Source organism: Thalia democratica, chromosome 4 (assembly GCF_965202585.1).
Source record: "Thalia democratica chromosome 4, ktThaDemo2.hap1.1, whole genome shotgun sequence".
Lineage (NCBI taxonomy): Eukaryota > Metazoa > Chordata > Thaliacea > Salpida > Salpidae > Thalia > Thalia democratica.
The window spans coordinates 42,670,726-42,697,636 of NC_139168.1; the positions used below are offsets into that span (position 1 = coordinate 42,670,726).

General features: G+C 23.3%; 1 protein-coding gene across 2 annotated transcripts; it reads right to left on the bottom strand.

Annotated features, from left to right (window-relative positions):
• Positions 1 to 12,591: 12,591 nt before the first annotated feature.
• LOC145834752 (metalloprotease TIKI2-like) lies at positions 12,592 to 18,748 on the bottom strand. 2 transcript variants are annotated; one of them, XM_082942260.1, is made up of 8 exons: positions 18,628 to 18,748; positions 18,029 to 18,169; positions 16,962 to 17,172; positions 15,185 to 15,417; positions 14,462 to 14,602; positions 13,772 to 13,943; positions 13,540 to 13,633; positions 12,592 to 12,941 (listed from the first exon to the last, which is right to left on the bottom strand). In XM_082942260.1, the coding sequence occupies exons 1-8, from the start codon at positions 18,739 to 18,741 to the stop codon at positions 12,740 to 12,742; spliced, it is 1,308 nt and encodes a 435-aa protein (XP_082798386.1). In that variant the 5' UTR covers positions 18,742 to 18,748; the 3' UTR covers positions 12,592 to 12,739. The 2 variants fall into 2 exon arrangements, with proteins under 2 accessions (XP_082798386.1, XP_082798385.1); XM_082942259.1 differs by having other exon boundaries at positions 13,540 to 13,664; positions 13,740 to 13,943.
• Between the last annotated feature and the right edge of the window lie 8,163 nt (positions 18,749 to 26,911).

Consider the following 26,911-nt stretch of genomic DNA (forward strand, 5'->3'; position numbering starts at 1 on the left):
GTTGTAAAATATTAGCCGTTTGTAATTAAACTTTGAAAATTACTATAAAAAAAAGAATATTAATTAAACTAAGAATTAAAATCCGTGTTTACAATAAATGTCTAAATAGTCAGAAAAAAATTTGTAAATATTTTATGGGCAATAAATGTATAATAAACAAAAAAATAAGATTACAAAAAATTATAATTATTAAAATAATAAATTTGTTAAGTCTTGTTTTGATGCTTATATCTGACTGTAAATTTTACAAAAAATTAAACAAGCCTAAGGTATTTACAAGTTTTAAGCAAGGGAAAATTACTAAGTTTAGTAATTTTTCGGTTAGAATGTGGGAAATGTTTAGGAAAAAGTGTAACAAAGGCTTTAAGAAAAAATAGAAAGAAAAACCTAATGTTTTTAAGAAAGAATTTAAATTACTTTTACTATTATTACTATCAAACTTTTGTATAATGATACTATTCCTAAATAAAAAATTCAGTTAAAATCAAAATATTCTGAGAAACAACTTAAATTAAAAGAAAAAAAAGTTTATTTTGTCCTGGATAAGACATAAAACTGTATCCGTAGTGTACGACTAAATAAGCTTAAGGTTTTTTCCTGCACCAAATCCTTGGACAAAACTTTTTGAGCGCCTTTTTATTTTTGTTGTTCAATAAACAATATGATTTAAAGGATTCTACTCTTTGTTAAAAATGAACTACAACACTAATATTTGTGTTGTTACTGCAAGGTGGCATATTTAAAAATTTCTATTTACATTTTTAGTTACATACTATATTATCAGTAATAAAATAAAGTTTGTTAAATTAATATTCAACGTTTGTTCTGGACAAGACGTTAAAAGGTATCCGTGGTGGGCGGCTTGATAACCGAAAGGTTCTTCGTGCACCAGGTCCTAGGGCCAACTTTATCTTTTATCGTTAAAAAAGTTATATATATTGTAGTTCAAGTTTATGTATTGCATCACATTATGATGATTCTGACATATTACAGTTTTATAAGTTAATAAAAATCAACCAAAAAATGCTTTCAAGTGTTAAACTCTAGTAAAAAAATACTCAATTTTATTAGCTTTTAAAAAAAGTTAGTTTTTTGAGAAATATCTAGTAGCTACTAGCTAATAATGTTGTATAGTAGATAGGTGTAAAGGTAGACAACTTTACTTAGTGTAGTGGTTTTATTTTAAATCTTAAAGGATATAAAAACAAATATTCTTGGTTTATTTATTATTTTAATTCTATGTTAGTTAGTATTTTTTTTTTGCGTTTCGTGATTACTATAGTGTTAGATATTTAGAATTTATCTTATGTTTCTCCCACTCAATTTTTTTTTTATAAATTGAAGTAAATATTTAATAGATACACTAAAATCGATAAATGAAATTTCTAAAAAAAAATTACGCATATTTCAACAGATTTACACAACTCTATTTTTTTTAGTGCAAATGACTTCTTAACAGGTTTCTTACACAAGTTATAGTAGATGTTAGAGTAAAACTTTAAAAACTTTTACTAGAAACTGGTAGGAATTTTTTAACCTTAAATTAACGACAAACTTAACTAGCCATCTGCTTAAAAGATTGAAAATCCTGACTTATGTATAGTTTTAATAACACTGCAATAAATTTTTGTTAGTTGTTTTAATTTTGTCAATTTATTTCGAACTTTAGCCTATACTTAATGTTTAATATCTATTAATAATAGCTTCTCAATGACATCAATAATATTTATGTTTTATTTATACTGATAAGCTTATTGAGTGGAACACTTCCTATGAAATATGAAAAACTATATTATAATACACAATATAATGAAAAACAATTATGTACTTTTGATAACATCAGAAAAAAAACTTTAACATAATAGAAATCACATGCTTTGTTTTAAAAAGTGTTTTGATAAAATCTAGTAAAAAGAATACTCTATCAATAAATATTATCTATGCGACCCCTTATAAAAAAGCCTAGAGCCTTCATATTTGTAAAATAAAATTCTTCCAATCAAACAATGTAACGTATTATTTGCTTTTACCTATCTAAGTTTATTGACTAATGTAAGTCAGTCATTTAAAAAAATATAAATAACAATATTTTACAACCATTTAAAGTAGTTAATCAAAAGTTTTCTTAAGTTGGATGGAAGTTTACTATGATAAAATGAGTCTAATAAGTGTATCTATCTTATGAATTTTTGGAAGACCACAAATTTTAGGTGTAGTTGAAGCTACCAGTTTGTTTAAATTGAAAGTATTTCTATTTTAGATAAAAATTGTTTGTGCAGTTTAGTGTTTTATTTAACTTGAAGAGGTCACAATTTTTGTCACCGAAACCCGGTTGTGAGTAAAATATTTAATTCGCACATCTTTATTGGTATAATGATAAAAGTTTTTTTGCTAGTTAACGAAAATGTTTGTTATTAATAAATAATAACACATCAGGAAACTAAAATGAAACATTAGGTCTAACTTTATTGAAATTAGTAAAAAAGTATACTGTTGTCTGTAGACCTGTTTTGTTTAAAATTTAATATTCAAACACTCGATTCTCGACTTGATTACTTTTTAGGATTTCTTAATTTTTTTACATCATTTTTTACGGTTTTTGTTGTTGTTAAATTAGAGGTAGTTTTAAATTGACTATTTGTACTCAACCTTTGGGGATACTGCTTATTAAACGACAAAAAATAAGCGCTCAATATATTTGGTCCTATGACTTGGTGCACGAAAAAACTTTAACGTCTTGTCCAGGACAAAATATACTTATATGCACTTTTCCACTTTCAAAGAAAAAAATTTGCAAAAGCCTTCAAATAGGAAGCATGAAATTTCTTGTGTCATGAGATCTTTGTTAAAATTTGTTATCAGTCTTATATAACAACTTTGGTGTCTTATTTTATTTTTAAGCTACAAATACTTACTTTAAAAAAACTATAATAAAAAATCTACTAATATGTCTGACATAATAAGATTATTTTAAGAATGGTTTTCGTACAAATTTCTTGAACACAAGTACATATTTCAACCGGTTTGTATTGTTGTACATATAAAAATGCACTCAAGTGTTAATTTTTAATAAATAAACCCGTGAAATATCTAGTGTTAATGACTACACATATAAATTCTTTACAAAAATAAATAAAAGTTAAAATAATTAGGGCTTAATAACAGTGTTTATATATTTTAGAATGCCAGATTAGACAGGAAATAACTACTTTTACATAAATCTAACTAGTTTTTTTTTATCAAACGTAACACGAATAAGAAAACTATAAAATCACTAAAATAGTTTCTACTATTTTTAATAAAAAACATGATTGCAAATAAAACGTTTATTGTGGCCTTTAAACCAAGTATCCGTACAACTTTTGCAGAAATAATGGCTGATATCATTGTCCAGACGGACCATTTCTATATCAGTTTGCAAACCTCCAAGACAAACAATGTGTTGTTCGCCGACTAGTGACTCGTCTGCAGAAAAATTTTCAAAAATTTTAATTTTTTCAGGTGTTAGACCTTGTGTTGCTTGTCGTTCTCTTGCTAAATTTGCTAGTAGAAGCAATCTGTTTCGTATTCTTTCTTGAGATTGCAACGGTTATGGTGGATTATTCCTAGCTCTATGTGCTAAAACTTCTGCAGCTACTAATTTATTTTGAAAATTTCTACATCCTGTCTTACTGGTTGTACCATACCCTGAGGTTGATCTGGATGTTGTAACAACTTCGTCATCATCATCAGGAACTTGTTGATCCATTTGAGTTTTACAATTTGTTTAAACCTACCATGTGATTATTGTTGATTTTATTTAAATTAGTTTAAAAGGAGAAAATTTAACTAATTTCAGAATTAATTTTTCAAAACTTGATTATTTTAAAGCAGATACTTGCACCTTTTTTACATATTGTTTTCTTTTTGCATATTTGATTTTATTAAATTAACAACTTTTAGTTCTCGTTCAATAATATATATACCATCTTATTTTAACTTTTTTTTATTGTTGTTATGTATTAAATAAAAGAACAATTAATGTATAAAACAATGTTTTATACATTAAACAAACTTAGTACCAAGTTTGCCAGAACATTTTTGTTGCTATGCAAAACGTTTGTTTTAACTTATGTGGCTTTTAACTGATTTAAATGTGGCAACTATGCTTAGTATTACGTGAATGCTAATACTATTAACTTTTAAATAAGTGACATTTTGAAACATTTTAAATTTTTTGTTTTAGCAATGGTAGTACTATACAAAGTATAGCTGCCATATTAACATTTAACTTTAAGCTAAACAATTTAAATATTCCAAACATAAAGTTAAAACATACTTTTACCGTCACTGCATTTGTGTTTATAATTTCTTAATAATTAAAATGACATAAACAGTTTAAAGTAGACTAAATAAAAACTGGCTTTAGATTGAGTAAAAATCTGAAACAAAAAGCTTATTAGTACTTTATAAAGTTAAAACGTATACTATTTAAGAAATTTTATTAATACTATTTTAATTGTATAAGAAGAACATACCTAAACACCTATTTAGACTTTTTTACATTTCTTATAGTGTCGCAGTAAAATTTATCTGTCAAGCCTTTATTATACATAGAGTCTATATATTTTCTAAGTCTGAACAATAGGCGGCTCGAAACTTTTTTAGTGAGTGGGTATAATAAAATTATTTTAAGTTGAGTGATAAAATTTTATTTGCTACAAGGCTATATTAGTAATAAAGAACAACTAAGACATACTTTGTTTTATGGAGTGTTTTCTAAAATTACAAAATCATCTTTTGATAAACATAAATGAAGTCTAACTGCTCAAAATAGTTTTATTTGTCATATTTACTTTAGAATTAAATATCTGATCATATAGCCCATTGTTCAAATAATAGTATACAAAAAGTATGAAATACAATTTCTTTATTTTATACCTTAAGTTCACATAAAACTGTCTAATATCAAGTTTTAGCTACTAACAATTTATAGACCATACCATACTTAAATTTTAGTTTAAAATTCTAATTGTATTTTCGACTCTTTATTTCTATATAAACTTAATAAATGAACTTTTTCTAGCCGTTAATCTAAGTGTTTTCTTAAGTAAAAGAAATAAATAGGGTCATACAAATATATATATTTTTATGATTTTTTTCCGTGGTAGTTTTAAAGCACTTTCTAGTGATTTATCAACATTAATTGTGAGTCTGGACTCTGGTGTCAAGTTTAAATAAAACATTACAGTTTAACTATAGTCAAACCGTGTTGAAATAGATGAAATGACAATTATTTAAGTACTAAAAAAATACTAGACTTGAGGTTAATAAAATTAGTTTTACTAAAAACTAAATACTTCATCTTTTTATTAAATTTTATATTTTTTTAATTTTTTGACATTTAAAAAAAGAACTTTAAGACAAAATTTAAAAAAGAAAATTTTTACAGTAATAACCATTTTTAAAAATACTAGCAAAATTTTAATTGTAGAACAGCTTTTAAAATGAAGTGAACTATATTTTTGGAAACTTAAGAAAAAAGTTCTTTACCTTTTCTGCTTACATAAAGATAAAAAAATAATTATTTAGGATAAATTGTAGAGAACTATTTTTTCAAATGTCCAAACTTTAGATCCAATTATTTTCCTTATCTTTAAAGCTAACTTAGACTTTTTTTATTCTAGAGAACGCTCTTTTGCATCAAATAAAAAAAATCATTGGATTGGGGTTTAAATTTAATAGTGGGGCCCCTTTAGAAATTTAATATTTTTTTAAAACATTTTTACTTATTTTAGCTTTTCTCCATATTAAAAAAGATTTTATTTAACTTACTTAATAAGCTAAGTTTTTAATGATGGAAATATTATTTTTTTTTTCCTCAAACTTTTTTATTTTAAGATATCTTCAAATATCCCCAAATAAAGTTTTCCAAAATATTCAAATTTATCATGGCCTTACAGCAAAAACATAATACTTTTCATATAATTTTTGTTATCAATGTTCTTATTTAACTATGTTATATTTCAAGGAAATATTTGTTTTTCCAACTTTTTTAATTTATTATATGACCTATGCAAGTTATACATAAATTTAAAGCACTTGAGCCAGAAATCCCTCGATTCATGTAAATTTATGTTGTAGAAATCAAAGTTGCTAAATTGATAGTGAACAAATTGCTAAAAACTACTCAAGTTTAACATTTTAAATTTAAACAAAAAACCTCTATTCAGTTTTTAAAACTATTTATTTCTGAAATTCTAGATACACGTCTAGACAAAAATTAAACTTAATTTTAAACGTATATATAACAGTTATTTTACTTACTTAACTTATACACATGTATAATAAATTTAACGCGTTAAGTAGATACTAATGTTATTAAACAAACAAATTATTACAAATAATAACACTTAAATAGATGATAAGGTTGCAAATTCAATTCAATAAATATATAAATTTCATAGCTATAAAAAATTAAAATTAGATGGAAAGATACAGGTATCCGTTTGTTAATTAAATAAAATAAGTTGTATTTTATACTAACTAAAAGGAATTTTAAAGTTTATCAATGAAACTTAAACTTTAAATAACAGATTGATTCAAGATATATGTTTATGATTAAAAAAATTGGATCCAAAAATTTTAAAAGTGTTTAAAAGTCAATAATGTTGATTCTATTTTTTCACATTCATGAAAATATTTCAAGTATTTATTTATAATGCATTTTATTAAACTAATTTTCTTTTAAACTTGTAGTTTTTTATTAGAACCAGAAAATAGTTAAAAAACAGGTGGTAATTAGTTAGTTTATCTGAAAGTCTTTTAAAAATTATAGCGTAGCAATAATACCTGGAAAATAGTTGAAAAATTTAGGCTAAAATTATCATTCAGTTTCGTCTTTATAGTATGAAAGCTATTTTAAGTAATTTAAGATTCTAGAACTTTGTATATTTTTCTTTTAAAGAACAAGATTTATTAAGCTTTAAACTTCAAGGGTTTTTTATGTATCTAACAGTTTTAAATTAGTTGTACTAATAACTGTATTAATGATTGTGAAATACGAAAATAAACATGCACTATTCTTAGTTCGATGAATAAACACTTGTTGATGAGAGAAGTAAACTATATTTAATCAAATGTTTGCCACATGGCTCTTTTTTTTTTTGTTTTAATTATATATTTTTTAAAGACTTTAATAATACATCTACTGGTAATTTTACAGCTAATTTTTGAACTTCTTTAAGTATTTAGTTTTTCTATTAACTATATAGTTGTTTTAAATACATTAGTTGAAGTTCTTTTTTTTTTGTCTCTAAGTGTTAAGTGATCATATCATTATGATAAGCTGACATGATAAGTTATAGTTAATAAACTTAACCGCACGACCAACAACAATTGAAGCGGCCAAATCGTTCACAGCCCAACGTCTACGACATTGTCAACTTAATTTGAGATTTTAGTTTCTACGCTCGTTTTTAACAGTTTTAGCCAGTATTTATTTCGGCCATCATCAACAAAAGTGAGATGTTTTTCGCCATCGATATTAAACAATGAACTTCACCGCACGACCAACAACAACAGCATCCGAGACAACCTACAACCGGTTTCGTCCTTTTTAGGACTCATCAGGCAGGAGTAGTCGCGAGAAACCGCTGCTGTGAACTTAACCAGGCGGGCTTAAGTCCATCTGCACTGAAGCGACCGTTTGTGTTTAAAGTCGGAAAAGTTTGCACTTTAGCCTACTTTGTTAAGATCACAGCAGCGGTTTCTTGCGACTATGCCTGCCTGATGAGTCCTAAAAAGGACGAAACTGGTCGTAGGTTGTCTCGGATACTGTTGTTGTTGGTCGTGCGGTGAAGTTAATTGTTTGTTATTGATAGCGAAAAACATCTCAACTTTGTTGATGATGGCCGAATTAAATACTAGCTAAAAATTTATAGTTAGTTAGAAGAATACATTAACATAAAAAAATTACAAAGAAATCTACTATCCAAAGATTATAACTGTGTTTTAAATATTAAAATATCTCAAACTGTATGTACTGTTAAAAAAGTAACTTGATAATTGCAATGTTTTTAATGAGAAAAGTTACGATTTCGTTATAAGAATCAGTACCGTACTGTGTAATGAAATGGTCTTCATCATTCCAAAAGCCGTGCACAGTAGATTACTCAATGTTCTACAAAAGTATTAACTAAACTAATGGTAATTAAATAATAAACTGTTTATCTGAGTTCATTTAGTTATTAGCTATAACCTAATAAAAAACAGTTTGAAAAATTGTATTTCTAGTGTAATACACCATTAAGTACTTCGAAAAGATTAACAAAGCAAGATTCGAAGTTTTTGATCCACATAATTTACGCAATTGTTTAACATTCTTTACGCGACGAATTGTAACCTCAAAGGTATATAACATTTGTAATAAAAAAAATATACTCATTTAGCTTAGATAAGTTTTCTACCAATTGGTAGTTTTTACCTGGTTATATATTTTCAGATTTGTTTGATTAGCTAACTAAAAATATTCAATTTCTATAACTAATAAAAAAGATTTATTAAAAAACTATTTGTAGTATACGTAACATAAAAGTTTTTTAATAAACTTTTTGTTTGTTAATAAAAAATATGCTAGATTTAATACTATTATAGTTTATTGAAAAACAAAAAAAGACGCTCAAAATATTTGGTCCTAGGACAGGAGCACGAAGAACCTTTCGGTTATCGATTATCGAGTCGCACAACACGGATACCTTAACTAACTACAAAAAAATTGTGAAATAATAGGTACTAGTTTTTACATGTTATACAGTTGTATCAATTGTTATAAAACGCAGTTTAAAAATTAGTGAGACTATCATGATAAATATTTTTTTTTTAATTGTTAAAGTATAAAACTATTCTAATTATAGAAACTTATCGTTATACCAAAAATTTCGTATAAAGTTTTTTTCACGAAACTTACATTACTAAAGTTTTGTAATAATTTAAATTAAGATTTACAAAAACAAAACAACCCATGTATACAAAAACCTGCCAACTAGGTACGCACTTTTTAGCCGAAATAAAACTATGTACAAAATGCTTTTTTACTATGAAACTTTATAAATAAACCTAAAAGTACTAATACAAAATTATCATATTATAACATTGTTTGTATTTTATTTAAATTAGATAAATTAATACTAAAGGTACCAATTTATGTACTTTTAAACTGTATACCAAATCCAAAATTTAGAAAAAAACAAACTACAATTAATTTATTTGATGACAACAAAGAACTTTGCAATTTAGATTTTTTATGCCATGATTAAAATATAGAAACAAAAAATATTTAGATAAACGAAAGTAATGAACACTGCAATAACAATTACATACCCAATGATGGAAACATAAATCTAAAAAGCTTATCAAAATACAACCTAAAATAAAATTTAGATAAACAAAAACAATGAACAGTGCAATTAACTTTTACATACCCATGATTGCAACATAAATGTAAAATGATTATAAGTAAGCAAAATTAGCGAAAACAAAGAACATTGCAATTGACATTTTTATAACTTATGATTAAAATAAAAACTAAAAATTATTTTACTTTAGTAGTCGTTTGCAAACTTTAGTGGCTTTTAACATATTTTTATTAGCCTTAATGTAAGTAATTAAGCACCAATATTTGCTAGGTATGCACTGCCGGTTGGGTACGAATTTTTGCGCTGTTTTTAAATACGTATTTATTTAGCAGGATGCTGAATCACTTAATTAGTAAAATTAGTAAAAAACTTTTGTAGTTGATTTATACTACCAACTACTGTTTTTTTTTCTTAAGTGTTTTTTTAATAGTTATCAGTTCAAACTTTGTTAACTTAACAAACTACAGTATTACTATTGTAGCAAAAACTTTAAAAAACGGCAAGAACAAAAGTAATTTTATAATGTTCTAACTCAAAATAAAACTATAATCTGTTAAAAACGTTTCAAAAATGTTAATGTTTTTTGTTCAATTTTGACTTTTTATTAATTAATGAATACCTTACGATTAGTTTTTCTTAATGAAATTTCAAATGTGTTTAAGACAAAGGTCATCAGAATGAATTTTGCTACTTGTATTATAAGTAAGCGAATAAAAATAGAATAAGTTTTATTATAACGTATTTAAAAAAAGTTTGTCTTGTAATTAGTCAATTTTACGTTATTTAGTAATTTGACTTTGTTTGTGAACACTTTGAGATTTTATAAGCTAAATAACCTTCTTGTATAAAGTTTGAAAGTAGCTTTTGATGCTAAGATTTTTATATCTTTTTTTCAATAGTTTTATTTAAAGTTTTTTGTGATAAGTTTGTTTGTAATACAAGTACATAATAACTTTTGAAAGTTTTTGTAGTCTTATCATTTTGATCAAAAGATATGTTTGAAGTTTAAAAAATACTTCATTTGTTACAATGAAAACATTTATAATATTGTTTGAATTAAGTATTAAAAATAACAACTTTTGTATGTTGTTCTAAAACCTTACTTAAATAATACCAAAAAAGGTTTTTAGTTAGACTTCGAAGTTTTTTTACAATGTAAATCAAAGTGGATTTGTAAACTCAAATTAAAATTAAAATATCTCGTTTATACATAGCATATGTTTTAGAAATATAATTTTATCACATTTTTGGTCTTTGTTTCTACACCTTTTGTTCTGCAAGCGTGATATTTAACCTCTTATGATTATTTGTTCCTTTTGTTGTTTTGACTACTCACACATGCTATACATCAGTATTTTTACTTTAGTAGTTTAACTGTATTGATTTAAGGTGTTAACTTTTGATTAATTAAATTTAAATTCAACTTTTAAAAATAATAATTTTATGTGGACAAGTATTCTAAAAAGCAAACAGTAATATTAAGATTTGGTTTTGTAAGAAGGTCTTAGATAGTTTTTTCTTTCGGTTTAGCTATTTATTTGGTAAAAAATATACCTACCTTATAATTTTTCAACATTTACTAATACTAAAAGTTTAAAATACTTACATAGATAAAAGATATTTTTTTAATAGTTTTTAAACCATTAAAAAATAAATACAGCTTTCTTATATGTATTTCTAAAAAGTTTAAATCTATTTTATAGTATTTTTTTACAGTTATAAAAACAATCTTGTTTGAAATCTTTACAACTTATCTTGCTGATTAAATATGAGATATTTTATCACATTTAAGTTTTTATGTTGTAAAATAATTTTTTTAGTTAAACTTTTTTAGTTTTAATTTTGTATATATAAACCCAATAAAAAGAGTAGTTTAATTATGAGCTTATAATTTTTTAGAGCTTGGTTAATTTATTTAATTTTTTTTGGCTTCACAAAAACATATAAAGACTCAGGAGGAAAATAAAAATCACTTTTGCACGAAGACACTTTTGGACGGAGAGTAACTTTTGCACGAATGGTCATTTTTTGCTCGAGAGTTAAATTAATTAACAAAAAAAGTTTAATTAATAAAAACAAAAAAAAAAATTAAAAAAAAGGTTTAGTTAATAAAAACAACATTTTTTTTTTGGTAAGGGTTAGGGGTAACAGTTACAGTAAAAGTAAAAGAAAAAAAAATAGAAAAAAAAACCAAATAAAAAATATAAAAGAAAAAAAAAAGTTACCGATCGAGGGAAAGGGTTAGGGGTAACAGTGATAGAAAAAAATATATATAAAAAATGTACTTAATAAAGTTAAATAATAATTAAAAAAAACATTATCGACCGAGGGTAAGGTTTAGGGGTAATAGTGATAGTTGAAAATATAATAAAAAATTAACATTATAAAATAAATTCAAAATTTTTTAAACCTGTGAAAAAGTGACCCTCGTGCAAAACTGACGCTGTACAAAAGTGTCTTCGTGCAAAAGTGTCCCTTCGTGCAAATTAGACTCCTACCAAAAGACACAGGAGCAAAATATCCTATCAAAGCTATTCAAATATTAAATTATCAAACATTTGTACTGATATGACGTATCATTTATAAAAAATAATTTCAATTATAATAAAGCTTTTATATACACGAAAAAAATTAATTATTACTAACTTGTTTTGCTATAATTTACGACTATGTGTTTCAAAAAAAATAAATAATAAAATTTTAATAAAGTTTAAATTAAACACATTAGCGTTTTCTGAAGATTTATTTGCTAAGAGGCTTACAACAAATTAAAGTTTTAAGTGTGTAAAAATTTTTACATGTTAGGATTTTTCTTGAAGCGATTGCTAAATTGTATATAATTAAAAAAGTTTGCAAGTTAAAACCTTGTTTACGAATTAGAAGTAAACATTCTTAAATAAAAACTATATATGAAAAATACTTCTAAAACATCTATAAAAGTTTTCATCATAATAATTGCGTTCTTGATTAGAATTAGAGTAAATATACTGAAAAGCAGAAATTAAACTAGCAAAAATTTGAGTTTACTAAATTTTCTTAACTAAAGAGCTCTGGTATAATAAAACTATTGTATGTCAATTGCTTTTATATTATAACAACGACATCTGTAAACGCTCACAAACATTTTAAATTTACTTTATATATATAATAAAAAACAATAAACAAAAAATAGTTTTTATAAGCTAATATTTTGAAATGCATTTTGTAAAAAAATAGTATAAAAAAAATTAATTTATACGTAGTTTTTTACAAAGTCTATAAAAAAAATAGTTTGTTTTATTTGAAGTTTTGTTTAAAAAACATAGAATCAAAAAATAAATAAAAATGTGTTAAAACAAATACCGTCAAAAACTGTGTACAGTAAACTTTAAAAGTAAATACATAAACAGTGTTGAAATAGAAAACTTTGAATTATTATTGCTCGCTACTGAAGACGTTGGCTTGTTTTCGTGAAACAAATATTTATACCAATCTTCTTGTGTTCGGTACGTATTTTCTGATATATGCTGACGTTTTGCAGCTTTTTTACTCTTACAAACTCTTTTACTGTAAATATATAGAAAAAAAAATTAATATATTATTTGAACTTAAATTTAATAACTAAACTAATTAAATTTTTTCAACAGATATTACTTTTTTAGTGATATAAATTGTATTCGGTTGTATCGTTTTGTTCATATGTTTTTAAAATATACTCATTTTAACTTTTACAATCTTTTGAACAGGAATAGTTTTCTTAATTTAAGTAAAAGTTTAAAGTCTACTTTAAAATTATTTATTTACAAACCATTAATCACTGTGTGTATGATTAATTCAACAAATTAAATAGGTTTTTTAATTTTATAATTTGTAGTGGTGTGTTTATAATACTGGATGTTTTTATATTGCATATAAAAAAATTTCTCTTAATTTTTTTATAAATATTTTAGCCGACAATTAAAAAACATTTGAAAAACTAAAGTTTAAATTAAAAAAAAACATGAAAACTCTCTAAATGAGTATGTACTTAAAATAACGCTATAAAAATTCTTCTCAAGTATATAAGCTCGTATTTAGTTTGCCAGATAACTTTAAGAAGCTCGTGTTTAAGCTGATTGACACTAATCCCTAAAAATTTAACTCTTATATCTCATCAAGCAATTACCTTGAATTTACGTGATACTCAGCTGGCTGTCTCGAAATGTTAAAACCCGAAGATTGAATCAGCTCCACAATTGATCCCTCGCCCAAAAAATGACCTCGAGAGTGTTGTGATTGAAATATTATTAACTAGTTCTTTATTTAAATTAAAGCAAAAAGTATTCTGGGTTTAATTTTTAAAAATTTTAAGATAAAATGATGAACCTGTAGTTGACTGATAGTAAAACAAGTTTTACCTACTCCAAACACGAAAACTATTTGTTTGTTTTTGTTGTCATCGATAATTTTAAGAAGTCGATTTAAAATCTTCTTATTTCTTTGAATATTCATGTTTTTGTTAAAATATTCGTCAATTTTTTTGTTTTTTGTTGACTCGTTCACAGTGAAATTCATCTTTCCTCTAAACAACTTAAAAATACGCTGTTATTAGCTAGTAACATTTAATTAGTTTTTATTTATTACTATTGGTATAAATTCGTGCAGTTCAAAAAAAAACACTTTGTTTGTGTTCAAATCAAATTATAAACAGACGGCATTTCAACCCGTATTTTTTTAAAGTCTAACTAAATAAAATGAATTAATTGTTTGGTAAAAGCACTTTTACTACTACAAACTAATTTTTATAAACTTAAAACAAAAATTTTTTCGTGTTTGACCATAAAGTCAAGAAAAAAGTTTGATTTAAGAAACTATGATATACTTTATAAGTATGAAAAATAGTAAAACTTGCTAGGTTACTGTGATCTATTTGTAACTACTATATTTTTATTAAACATTTTTTTAAGTAAAATAAACAATTTAATTGTCGACATCGATTTTCTGTGAATTTGAAAAACCGAATAAAACTTGTATTAAATTTTGTAGTTTGGAAAAAAAAACCTTCAATTGAGAAATTTGTTTTGAAAATGTTATTCTAAACTACTTACTAAGCTTTGTGAATTGGCCTTCAAATCGATATCACTTAGTTTTAGTGAATTGTACAGTTTTGTTATTATTTTCGTCGCTCTCTTGTTAAGATCTTGGTTTTTTTCCAATTGAGTTAACGTAGAATTTAAAGAAAATATAGCCTGTAAAATAACATTCGAATCAAAATAGGTAAACAAAAGAAAACGAAAGTTGTTATGAAAATCAAAAAGATATTAAAAACTTTTAAGTGAAAACGTACTAACAAAATAAATAAAAACTTCAAATTATCATTATTGTTATATAGTAGTAGGTTTTGTTGTAAGTATAACATAGTTTAGTAAAAGTAATTATTTATTTGAAATTTGTTTTAATATACGGGGAAATTTTTATTTATTTGTTAGATTTTTATTAGTTAAGTACGTTAACAAAATACTTTACCACTCCAAATAATTTAATAAACATGATGAAATCATTAAAAAACTTTCAAAATAAACAGATAATCATGTTTTTTAAGTTTTCAATGCGAGCTTAAGTTAGTCAAGCTAAATAAAAATAAAACAATTTAAAAACCAAACCATTTCTTAACTTTTATAAACCATTTTACATACTTTAAAGAAGTAATCTAAGTAAATTAAAAAAAAAGTTATTAAATAACAAGTTGATATTTTATAGAGTATTTTTGCAGAGATAATTTTCAAGTTCGTTATTTAAGACAATTTATTATATGTTCGAGCTTTACTCACTAAATTGTTATCTAACTTGTTGATTATTTGACATTGCTCTTCTACAGTCTCAATTGATGAAATCTGTTTATAGTTTTTTGAAGCTAATTTCGTCAAGTATAAATCTAAGTATGGCGCATAACTTCTTTGAATGTCTTCCTTATTTACGGATTGGAGCATCATTTTTATCCAAACTGGTCTTTTTTTCATCCAATTTCCTATTTTTGTTTCAAAAACACTGTCCGCAGAGTAACCTAAAATTGTAGAACTGCTTAAGTTATTATGTAGTTGCTTAAATTTACATTCGTTAGCTACAGTTTAATTAATACAACATTTTTGCTTGTCAGAAAAATACTTGCTTCATTATAACCTTAGAAGTTCAATTTTAAAAACAATTTTTTTTTTCGACATTAGAATAGCTTTTTTCATGTCTAGAGGTAGTTCATGAAACGTTTTTTTAATTTTAGTTTGTAAAAAAAATTTAAAACACAAATCTAAAGTTTAAAAAGATGCCTACCTAATATGGTTACGAAACTTTTAACCTAAATCTTGTATTAGTCTATTTTTTGTCTATATTTGAGAAGTGTAGGTTTGATGGTTTTTAAATTTTAAACTTATTTTTATGATATTATTTGTAGTTTAATGGCTAAATTCTTAGTACATAGTTACATTGATGATCATCTGTTTTTTGGTTAAGTTGATAAAGTAAAGTTAAACTGAGGTTCCTAATTTCAATTTAAACTTTTTAATGTTTAAAAATAGTTTTTACTTTGGATAACAATTATTACCTTATTTGTAATTATAAAAACGCATTTATAGCAGGTTTTTCTACAACACAAGTACATTTTTTATGCTTTTTTCTCGTGTAAGTAAATCTATACAAGTTAAATGAAAACAATTTTAATCTCAGCATGTTTGTTTAAAAATATAAAAAATAAAACTTTTACCTTTGAAAAATTCTTGAGTTGATAAAAGTTGTAAAAGTTAAACTACGTAAATAGAACTTATTACTCTATAATAGTGGTAGGTAATTTTTATATTCAGCGAGTAAAAGTTACCATAAAAAGCCTTTTACGGGCCATATTTGTTAAAAAATATTTCAAAGAGGGTTGCGTAATTTCGAAAATTTTTACCATTTATGTTAAAAAAATAAGTCTTTTAGTTAAAAACATTAAGTTATGTTTAAAGCTAAGCTTTTTTTTTAAAGGTCAATTTCGTTTGATTTACATAAGTTTTGAAGCTAAAACGTACGTCACGAACCAGATACTTCTGTTTGCAAGCAAAAAGTTGCTCACCCTTACTCTATAACATTAAACTATTTTTATAGTTTCAATTATCTTTTGATAGACTTTGTCACCTAACTTTCTCTAATATGATGTCTAAGTATAGCAAGCATTATATTTCAAAAGAAGTTTTTTTAGATAAGAAGTTGACAGCCTTTTGAAAGTAACAGACAAGATTTTTTTAAAAAATACTATCGTGGGTATGCGTAAATTTTAAAGCTATACTGAATAAATAATTGGTTATATAAAAAAGTATATAAAAATATTCAAAGTTGAATCAATTCCTACTGTCCATTTAATTAAATTAGCTAAAATAAAGTACTTTAAGTTTTTAACTGTATTTAATGTTTTTATATTTTCTTAACAGACCAAACCAATAGTTTACCAACCTCAGTTCTAAATGACAAAATAATGATATTTAAAAACATAATTTTATGTATAACATTATTAACTTAATACAAATATAAATTTTATACATGATATATGTAGACATTTAAAAAATTAATAAATAGAACCTAAAAACAACTGCTCTTCAGTAAGCCATTCGGATATTTGATTTTTAATAGTTTTTATTCGATTTCGTAGTCTGTTCATTATTTCGGAGGGAATCACTTGTTCCAAAGTTTTATTCCCTTCCAACATTTGGCAACGCTCAACTGATTTTATTGTTTCTTTTTTGTTTAAATCTAGTTCAAAAACTACTAACTGCGATGATTTGAGTACTTTCTGTAAAAATAGATAATTTAAGAACGCTTTTAATGTTTAGCTTTAATACTTTTTTACTTTTTTACTTTTCTACTTTCTATTTTTTTGCTTAATATTTTTTGCTAGTTATATTTGTATACAAAACAACTTAAAATTTAAAAGTAGAAAACATAACCCTAACAACAAATTTAATATTAGTATCGCAGGCATTTCAAGTTTTATTTACTTATATATAAGTTAAGTAAACTATTATTTTGCAAAAAAAAAGTAAAGTTTACTTAAAGTAACTGTGCTTTAAAATTTTAAATTAACACGTTTCAACTAAAACTTTTTTTCGAAACTTTCTTTATTTTAAATTTGAACTAAGGTCAAAGTATAAATTAAATTAGTTTGGTTTCAAAATAGTAGCTAATTGTTTAGAAAAATTTTGAAAGTTAGTTATTTATTTATTGATTTTATACATTGTTCATTGTCTTAATTTAAAAAATTGTTTAACTTATATACCTAAATAAAAAGTTTTAACAACAAAATGTATTTGGATTACGTTTAACATTATTTATAGTGTTAAAGTTATAGAGCTTAAAAAATTCAAGTTAAAAAATTAAACAATAAATTCAACACTCTTTGTTTTTTTTTTAGATTACAAAAAAGATTTTAAAACGTTTTACAATTTAAAATCTTGTTTTAACTGATATCAGACTTAATAGTTCAAAAAGAGTTTGTTAAAAATCTTGTTAGAAAAAGTTTTCTCCTGTCTTAGCTAAACAAGTTTGTTTTGTAAAAATATTTAATAGCCTTAGGTAACTTTGAAGTAAAAATGTGTTGAGAAATTGAGAAATATATAATTAATTACGCATTTTAATTTTTTATGCTGAACCTTTGAGTTTCTTGGAATATTCTTCCATACTTTGGTATAAGGAACGTGAATTGTGCCGAACAAATATGCCGGTGGATTTTTTTCAATCTTCCACAAGTATGATTGCTTTCCTTCCAGCTCATTGTTGTGATGTTTTGTTTTCTTAAAAGCAGTTAAAAATGCTTAAATTACTTTATAAAAAACAAAATTCAAGTAAAATAACTTATGCGCTTTTGAAACTTTTTAAAAATTTTAACTTTGTTTTTATTTCTTTCAGCGATTTATAAACATGTTTAAAGATTTAATTTCAAATAATATAAAACTATTCCATATTACTTATCAAGATTAACTCAAGTTATTATACAGATTTGATAATACTAATTCGATCATCAGAACAGAATATTAAATTAAAAGTTCAATTTTAGCTATTAAATTTACAATAAAATCTTTTTTTTTTAGTCTTTGAATTATTAAAATAAACTAAGAATTCCTTAAGTGTTTCATACTATCAAGTTATTAGCTTCAATTTACAAAAAAATTCTCTACACTTAATAGTTTTCATTTAATTTAATGGAACTACACAAAATGACATATCTTATTAATAAATTAATGTAACTTACGTGATTTTTATTTTGGTCTGATAACAAAATGTTTCTTTTTCCTTTACAAAATGTGGTATAACAGCTCATTATGACAAAAAAGAAATTAAAAAAACAGAAACATAAGGCTTGCATATTTAAATTGTTACATATCTCAAAAAGATTTTTACTTTTAATAACGCTAAATTATAATGCCTATAGAAACTTTGGTAAAGTTTAAGTACATTCCTTTTTTAAGCGATTTTAGTTTTGTTTACAATTTGCTTTTTTCGCAGACTCTCGTTTCAAAAGCTTTATACTTTAAATTTACTTTATTTTTAAATATACGCAGAACAACACTAATTAGATAACTAATTTAATCAACTCAATGTAATAATGCTGCCATATAAAAATGTTTTCATGTTTTTATATAAAAAACGAAAACTATTTTAAGAAGTTCTAATAGTTTAACTACTATACTTCTAACGGAATTAACTTAAATCAGCTGTTTTAAATTTATAAATAGAACAAGTGATAAATACTGACGATTAAAAATATTTAAGTTTTTCTGAATATATTTAAAAACAGACATGTCGATTATCATAAGTGATTTTTTGTTTATAGCCTATGATTATTAATTAAACAACTTGTTTTATGCAAATAGAACTTTAAGTGTATTTTCATAATAAAAGTAACAGTTTTTGTGATAAAAAAAAAACCTTTGATAGATATAAGCTATTTTTGATGGTTTAAAATCTAAATTTACATTTTTTTTGTAGTTCATTGGAAAATAAAAGTTTTAATTGTAAGAATAACTATCAAAACTAATATTCATTAAGGATCGAATAAAACATAGTTACTTTTTGAATATACTTTTACCTTTGGTTTTTATTCTTTTTAATATATCTATAAAATAAGTAATAAATGATTTTTAAAAATGACACTAATACACTTAAGTTATTAGATATAAACTACAAGTCTACATACTTTTTTCTTTATACTTAGAAAAATCGTTTGCCTTTAAACTAATATTCTAGAACTTGTTTAAAAAAGTTAAACTTGTGTTTTTATGGCTTGCCTACTCGAGTTTTTTGTCATTATAGCGTAACAAAATGCGGGAAACCTGCTTTTATCAAAATTTGTTTATTTTACAAATTAACCAACCGTAAAATAAACTTAATCCATTTCTGACTTAAAACTTTGAAATCAATTTCATCCTTGTTTAACGTAAAGTTTTTAAGCACATGTTTTCGTTTTATGTTTTACAGGTACCAAGATAACTTTACAACTTAGTTTTTAGTACTTCTTTATAAGTTACATCTTAATTGAGTCTGAGAAAAAATAAAATAAATAGTATTATCAGTTTTGAGTCACAAAGACAGTTATTTTAATCTTATGTTTTTAAATAACACTTATTTACAAGTTGTATCCAACAGTGAAATTTAAAAAATTTTAAACACTTAATTATTTGTATTGTATAACATTATTCTTTCAAATTACGACTTAATATGTTCTATTGAGTTTTAAAAGAAATATTGAAGTACTATTTTGAATAACAATCGGTTATGGTGTTTTTTGTTTGGATTTAAAATAAACTATTAAAAATATGAGTTATTTGTAAATATATTTTTTTAACTACAGTATTGATTGATAATTAATAATAAAGTCTTGTTTTAAGAAGTTACACTCAGTAGTGGAATAATGTGGAGCTAAAATCTCTTTAGAAAAATGCATTTTTTAATAAAAAGTTGTAATAATAGTTTAGAAAACACAATTAATGTCAACGCTCAAAAGTTTTGATCAAAGGAATTTGTCTATAAAAAGACCTTTCGGTCATCGAGCTACTCTGTATTGTACTTTTATAGGTTAAAATTGTTACACTATATTAATTCAAGTCTAATTAATGGTAACTATTGATATAGCTGTAAAAAAGTAGCTAAGAAAATAATTAAACTTTTTCAACATCTGATACGACGATAGTTTGTTGAGTTTAGGTACTTTTAAAACTTTACACTGGACAAAAAAGTCAAATTTAAAATCGAGTAAAAGACGTTTTTTTAGTGTGAAAATGATAGTTTAGTTTTATGTTTTTTATGTTTTTTTAACTGCGTACAATAGAGAACAAATATGTATAAACTTAATAAGAATAATAAGTTTAAGACGAAAAAAGTAAAAAAGTTTCAATTAGTAGATTTTGGTGTATTAGATATTGAATATTTTCTTGGTGAGTAAGTATGAATTTATTTTTGTCTAAATTAGTTTACTTAAGTATTTTATTAGAAAACTATACAAAATGCATACTCAATCGACATTACATTTAATTTATCATAATTCTACGCTACTACAGTAGTTTTTTGCTTCTTATCCGGGTAATATTTTTATAAGTCAAAAATGCAAACTAGGTCTGGGTATTTGTTTGCATTAAAATTTTGACATTATTTTCTTTTTATAATTAAACAAAGATACTAAAAAGCTTCATTAGTCAACAAAAACATGATGTCAAACAAAACGCTTATAAAAATATAATAAATAGTTTTGAGAACTTATCATGCTTGCTTTGTTGTTATAAAAAACACTTACACTCTAAAACGTATTAAATAATTTAAAACTATACTAATCGTTGTTTTACTTTAAGCAAACTATTAGTTTTTGGGGTAATTTATAATTTAAAGTTTTTATTAATCAGAATTAAAAAAGAACTTAAAAAATGTTTTGTTTAAATTAGATATAGACAAAAAACGATTTTGTTCTCTTTTTTTTTTAAGTGTGTATGTGTTTCATTTAATGTTGATTAGTTTTTTAATAGTAAAGAAAATTAACTTGTCTATAAAATGTTTTTAAAACAGGTATAATTTCTATCATAACTTTATTTAAAATATTTTTTTTGTTATGTTTAAAAAGTAATACAATGTATTGTATAATTAGTAATATTAAATTATATCATAAAATTAAAGAATTGTTTTTCTTAAAATTATCAAAAACTTCAAAGTTTAATTTACATCAAAAGTATTTTTTATTTATCTATTGTGCATAGTTTTAAAAGTTTAAGAGGTACTGATTAAATTAGTTATCTAGATAAAAGCTTTTTTTTTTTCATAATAAATATAATGTTTAAGATTTTTTATTGTTTTCATCTTCTTATTTTTTAACTAAATTCAATTAAAAGTAACTAGTAGTTTTAATTTTTACTTTTAAGATTCTTAGCGGTCATTTATTATTAAACACTTTTATAATATTATTTTTTAAGCTTAGTTCATGCTTTGTTTTTATATATTTTGCTCATTTTGTAAGATATTTAATTTTATGTATAAAAAACATTTTTTTTAAAGACCTTAAATATTTCACTAAAATAAATACATTTGTTATATCAAAAAAATGTTAGTACTGCTTATGAGCTATTTGTATTGTCTTTAGTTACTATTTGTTAAATTTTTATATGTTAAACTCTTATACAAAGTATTTAAAGAAAATAACATTGCTTGACAGCAAAAAAAATATTTATACAACTTAAATTTATTAAAGTTTATTTTATTTATTTGTTAAGTAAACATCTTAAAACTATTTATTTAGCTTATTGAGTAAATATCTTAATAATTATAAAGCATTTTGAAAATAAGTTTTTTTTCAAGTGTAGAAAGTCGGTATGAATCTTCAGGCTAGATCAATAATTTCTACACATTCGATTATGTTACTATTTAAAACGCTAAAAATAATTTTACAAGAAACTAAATTATGTTTTTTAGCCATAATAATAGCAGAAACAAAATAAAAACTTTTCAAAACGTACAAAAAATTTTTTTATAATAACTTATAAAACGTCACCTTATTTCAGTATTAAAAAAAAAATTAAACACTTTTTGAATACTTTGTAAAATACTAATATATTAGTTTTAAACAATGTTTTAATGTTTATTATCTTGTTTTTGTATTGAACAAAAAAACCAAAACTACTGTTTAATTATTTACCAGCCATTCTCTAAGAGTCGAATTTAATTAACAAGAAAATTTGGATAATTAATGTATAATTTCTGATATTTTAAAAGCATGTAGTTACAAAACTAAATTTTGAGAAATTTTTCAAATTTTTTTGTCGCTTTATTAACTTATTCTAATTATAAGTATAATATATTTTTTAGTGTACAATAATTCTAATCGCTTAAATTAATAAATTTTAACTTAGCTGCTTTAGTTTTAACATAGGTTTGTAATTTTTGTTAATAAATATTGAATTAAACTAGAAGCTTAAAACTAAAGTTTTTAAAGATTTCAATACAGAATTAGATTTAAAATAGCATCATTCTATTTAAAATACAATTATTTGAAATATTTTTTTATTTAAAGAAGTGAATGCGGGTTTGATAAAAGTTTCAACTAATTTAAATAAGAAGCAGGTGTCGAAGTATTTTCATAAACAGCTGTAATATTTTATCCAAATAAATAATTTTCAAAGAAGCATTTATTCTATAGAAAAGTATACCTAAAAATAAAAACATCTGAAATAAAATGCTGACAAAACATTATCAATCATGTTAATATCTACACTTATTTGGACTATAAAGAAAAGGTACCTAATAGTGTTTATACAAGTATTAAAATATAATAAAATAAGTTATCAAAAAAAAATCAGACTAATAAAACCTATTCTAAACCATTTTAATAATTGTACAAAAGGTTGAATACTTTGTTTAAGATCAAAACTGTTTTTGTAATTGCCATAATAATTGAGATCACATTATTTGATTAAAAGAATACATCTACTACTGGACATAAAACTAAAAAAGCTTCTTTCAAAATATCTAAGATAATAATAAGATATTTCAAAGGAGTAATTTTCTTGTGTTTTGTTACGTAAATTTGTTGTTTGATTAACAAATTCAAATGTTTATTGTTTAAATATAGCCAGATTTAGTTAAACAAAAAGCTATGTTTAAAATTAATTTAAGTTCATGCTTTAAAAAATAACTTGTATATATAAAGTCAGTGCATTTTTACGCATTTAGTACAAAGAGTTTTATGAAATGTAAACTTTAAATAAGTTATTTTTAATTAGGATCCATATCATACAATACATATCTTTAAAATTAGAAGTTATAGAATTAAAAAATATCTTTGTTTTATAATCTATATCAATAATTTTTACATAAACTACTTTATTGTATTTCAAAGCATATTTTTATTAAATAAATAAGCACAAAACTAATAATAGTTTCTAAACTAGACCTTGTTTCGTTTCATACCTCGCATAGTTGCTAAACTAGATGTTTTTAGTTTAATAAACCAAAATTACTAATCAAATTGCTAAACTTAATTTTTTTATTTAATTTATATAAAATACTGTCTATACCTAGTATAAACAGTAACAACTGTATGTAGAAACTGGTTACAATGTTTTACCATATATACGAATTATCTAACCAAAAAAATTCTATGTACATATTTATGTTATATGATATTATTCATTTAAGCCTGAATTTAAAAGAATTATTATAAACAATAATTAAGTTAAGAAAAATAAAATTATATACTTATACACTTTAATTTAATTGAAATTTAAAAACATCCTTTTAAAAAAACCTTAGAAATCAAATATGTTAAATAAATGTTTTTTAATTATAAAAGATATTAGATTATTATAAAGTAAGAAGTTTTCTATGATTTTTACAATATACAACTAGTTCCGTCTTTTTTGTCTTCATTTTTTTGTCAATGTCAGTAAAACTACTGATTAAATGCAAAGTTTGTAAGTAATTTATAACATGCATACAATTCAGCTATTGTGTTTTTCTTTGTATTAACTGATTACAAAGTAGTTTTACACATTCAAACAAAACTAAAAAATGATCTTTTTAGAAACAGTCTTTTGAATTAATCTAATCTCAAAATTAAGTAAAACTACCAATGTACCTTATACGCATTTTCGTAAACAAAAAAGCATTTTTTATTAGAAATAAATCATTGTTAATTATTATAATGCTTGTGGAAGCCTGTCATTGACTAAATACAAACCTAAAGATTCAACTTTAAAATGATTTAAAAAAAATTATTTAAATTATTTATTTAAAAGACTATATAAGTTCATGTATTTATTTTTTTGTTGAAGTGGTTTTTAACTGTTACTTTCAGTATATATGCAAGGATTATATATATATATATTATATATATATAAATCATATTTAAAATTTAAAAAGTCTTTTTCATTATTATAAAATTTTTAATTTTGCTAATTAATTATCTAGTAATAACACTATACATTTTTTAAATTTAATTTGAGTTCAATTATAATTTTTTGCATTATTGTATTTTTTTAAGTTTTCCATCGTCTTATGTTTATTCTATTTTGCAGGCCTGAAGATCCCTTAGGGGTGAAACATTGTTGCCTTTGTAAATAAATAAATTTAAAAATTAAGTTACTTTCAGTATCTCATATAAGACTAAGTACTTATTAATTGTTTAATCTTAATTCATAGTAAAAAAGTGAAAAAACAATAATACAATTCAAACAGCTTCCTAACGCATTGGTACACCATTTACCAGTACGATATTTAGTGTTTAAAATTCATGCCGTATTGATTTTATTTAAAAAAATAAAAGTAGATTGAAAATTATCAGCAAAGAACAAGTACATCATATCTTTTATATTTTGAGTATTAAAAAAAGTAACTTTAAAAACATTAATAATATAATTTAAACTTACAATAAAAACTTGATTAAATAAAGCACAATAAGAATAAATATTCAAACATCCTATAGAGCGAATGTAAGGAACACTTATATATAGAAATTAATAACGTAACACAATGGACATGTCGTATTTTTATAAATTAATTGTTAAAATTTAAAATTTTTATCAGATTTTAAGAATAGAACAAAAAAAAATTGTTTACATAGTTATTGTTTGTTTTTAAATGTTTTTATGAAAAAATACAATTAAACTTTTCTTTCAAAAGTTTTAAGGTAAACTAAGGTCAGCTTTTTACAACAAATTCTTTTTTTACAGCAAATATGTTAACTTTATGTTTGCTCTTTCTGACCTATTTTAACATACTTTAAAACAATTTATTTTAAAGGTTAGTTATAAATATGAGCTGGCGTGAAACTCTAACTGAATATAAAGTTGATTTTATATAAGTTTGTTATTTTGTATAAAAATATTTTTTAATTTAGCAAATTTGACTAGATTGAATTTGTATTTAAAAAAAGTATGAGTAACATCTTTATAAGACAGTTACATAATTTATTTTTAGACATAAGAAATACTACAAAGTGTTTTTTTTACAGTATTTTTAAGAATATCATAGTATCTAAACTATAGTTAGTCTATTTAAAGAAATGAATTAAAAGTGTTTTAATAAAACATTAGATTTTTTTAAGATTTGCGACAACGTACTTTATTCTCTTTTAAAACTAATATAGTACTATTTTAGTGATTAAAAACTACCCGACTCTGTTCAAAAACAGGCAGCTTAAAGATTTACTCCACAGTTTTATGTGTTAAAAATTGAATTTTTAATCTTTAAAGCTAAGTATACCAAATGTTTCAAAAATATTTTTTAGCTCAAAATGATTTGAAAAAAAATTCATAACTTTTTTTTATTTTCGACAAAGCTTTTCGAAAAAAACTTTGTACCTTTATCAAGTTATAAAAGAAATTAAAATAGCTTGTGAGTTAAAGACTTTTTTTTTAGTTTGCTTAAGATATAAAATAATTGTAATTTTAAAAATATTAATATATGAAAAAATTTTAAACACAATGTGTAAACAATAATTAAAATATGTATATATATATATATTAGTTAATAGTTGTTAGAAATGTTTATTTTCATTCAAAGCAACTTCAGTGTTTATTGTTTTTGCTTTTCAATTAGCACAGATTTTAAATTTTAGAGTTCACTTTGCTTGCACCGTTTCAAAACTCTAAAATCAGCTTAAAATAACTTAGCTATGTCGGGGTTAGCAACTTTTAGATGATCATAGCACTCTTTTTGACAGCTCTTTTGTGGTCTGTAACTCTTTTCAATTCTTTCAAACTTGTAATTATGTCTCTCCTTTATAGGAAATGCTTAAATCGACAGAGTAAGTGTAATTGAAAATGAAACTTGCGCTGAATATTTCCAAATACTTACTTTTGATATTAAAATATTCGATTTTTTTTTATTAGTGTAAGCTGGTTTAATTATACACCGTAAAAATTGATGTGCACAAAAATCAGATACTTATAAGTTTTTTGTTTTTAAATAAATTTTTAGCAAAGTTAAAGAGAACTTATTTTTGATTTGCTAAAATAAGCTTGTTTTTTAAACACTTTTATTTATGGCATTAGATTAAA

Coding starts and splice junctions, on each gene's coding strand:
- LOC145834752 (XM_082942259.1), bottom strand. CDS start 18,741: ATGCAAGCCTTATGTTTCTGTTTTTTTAATTTCTTTTTTGTCATAATG. Junction 18,170..18,627: donor CAGACCAAAATAAAAATCAC/GTAAGTTACATT, acceptor ACTGCTTTTAAG/AAAACAAAACATCACAACAA. Junction 12,942..13,539: donor GAGTATCACGTAAATTCAAG/GTAATTGCTTGA, acceptor ATATATTTACAG/TAAAAGAGTTTGTAAGAGTA.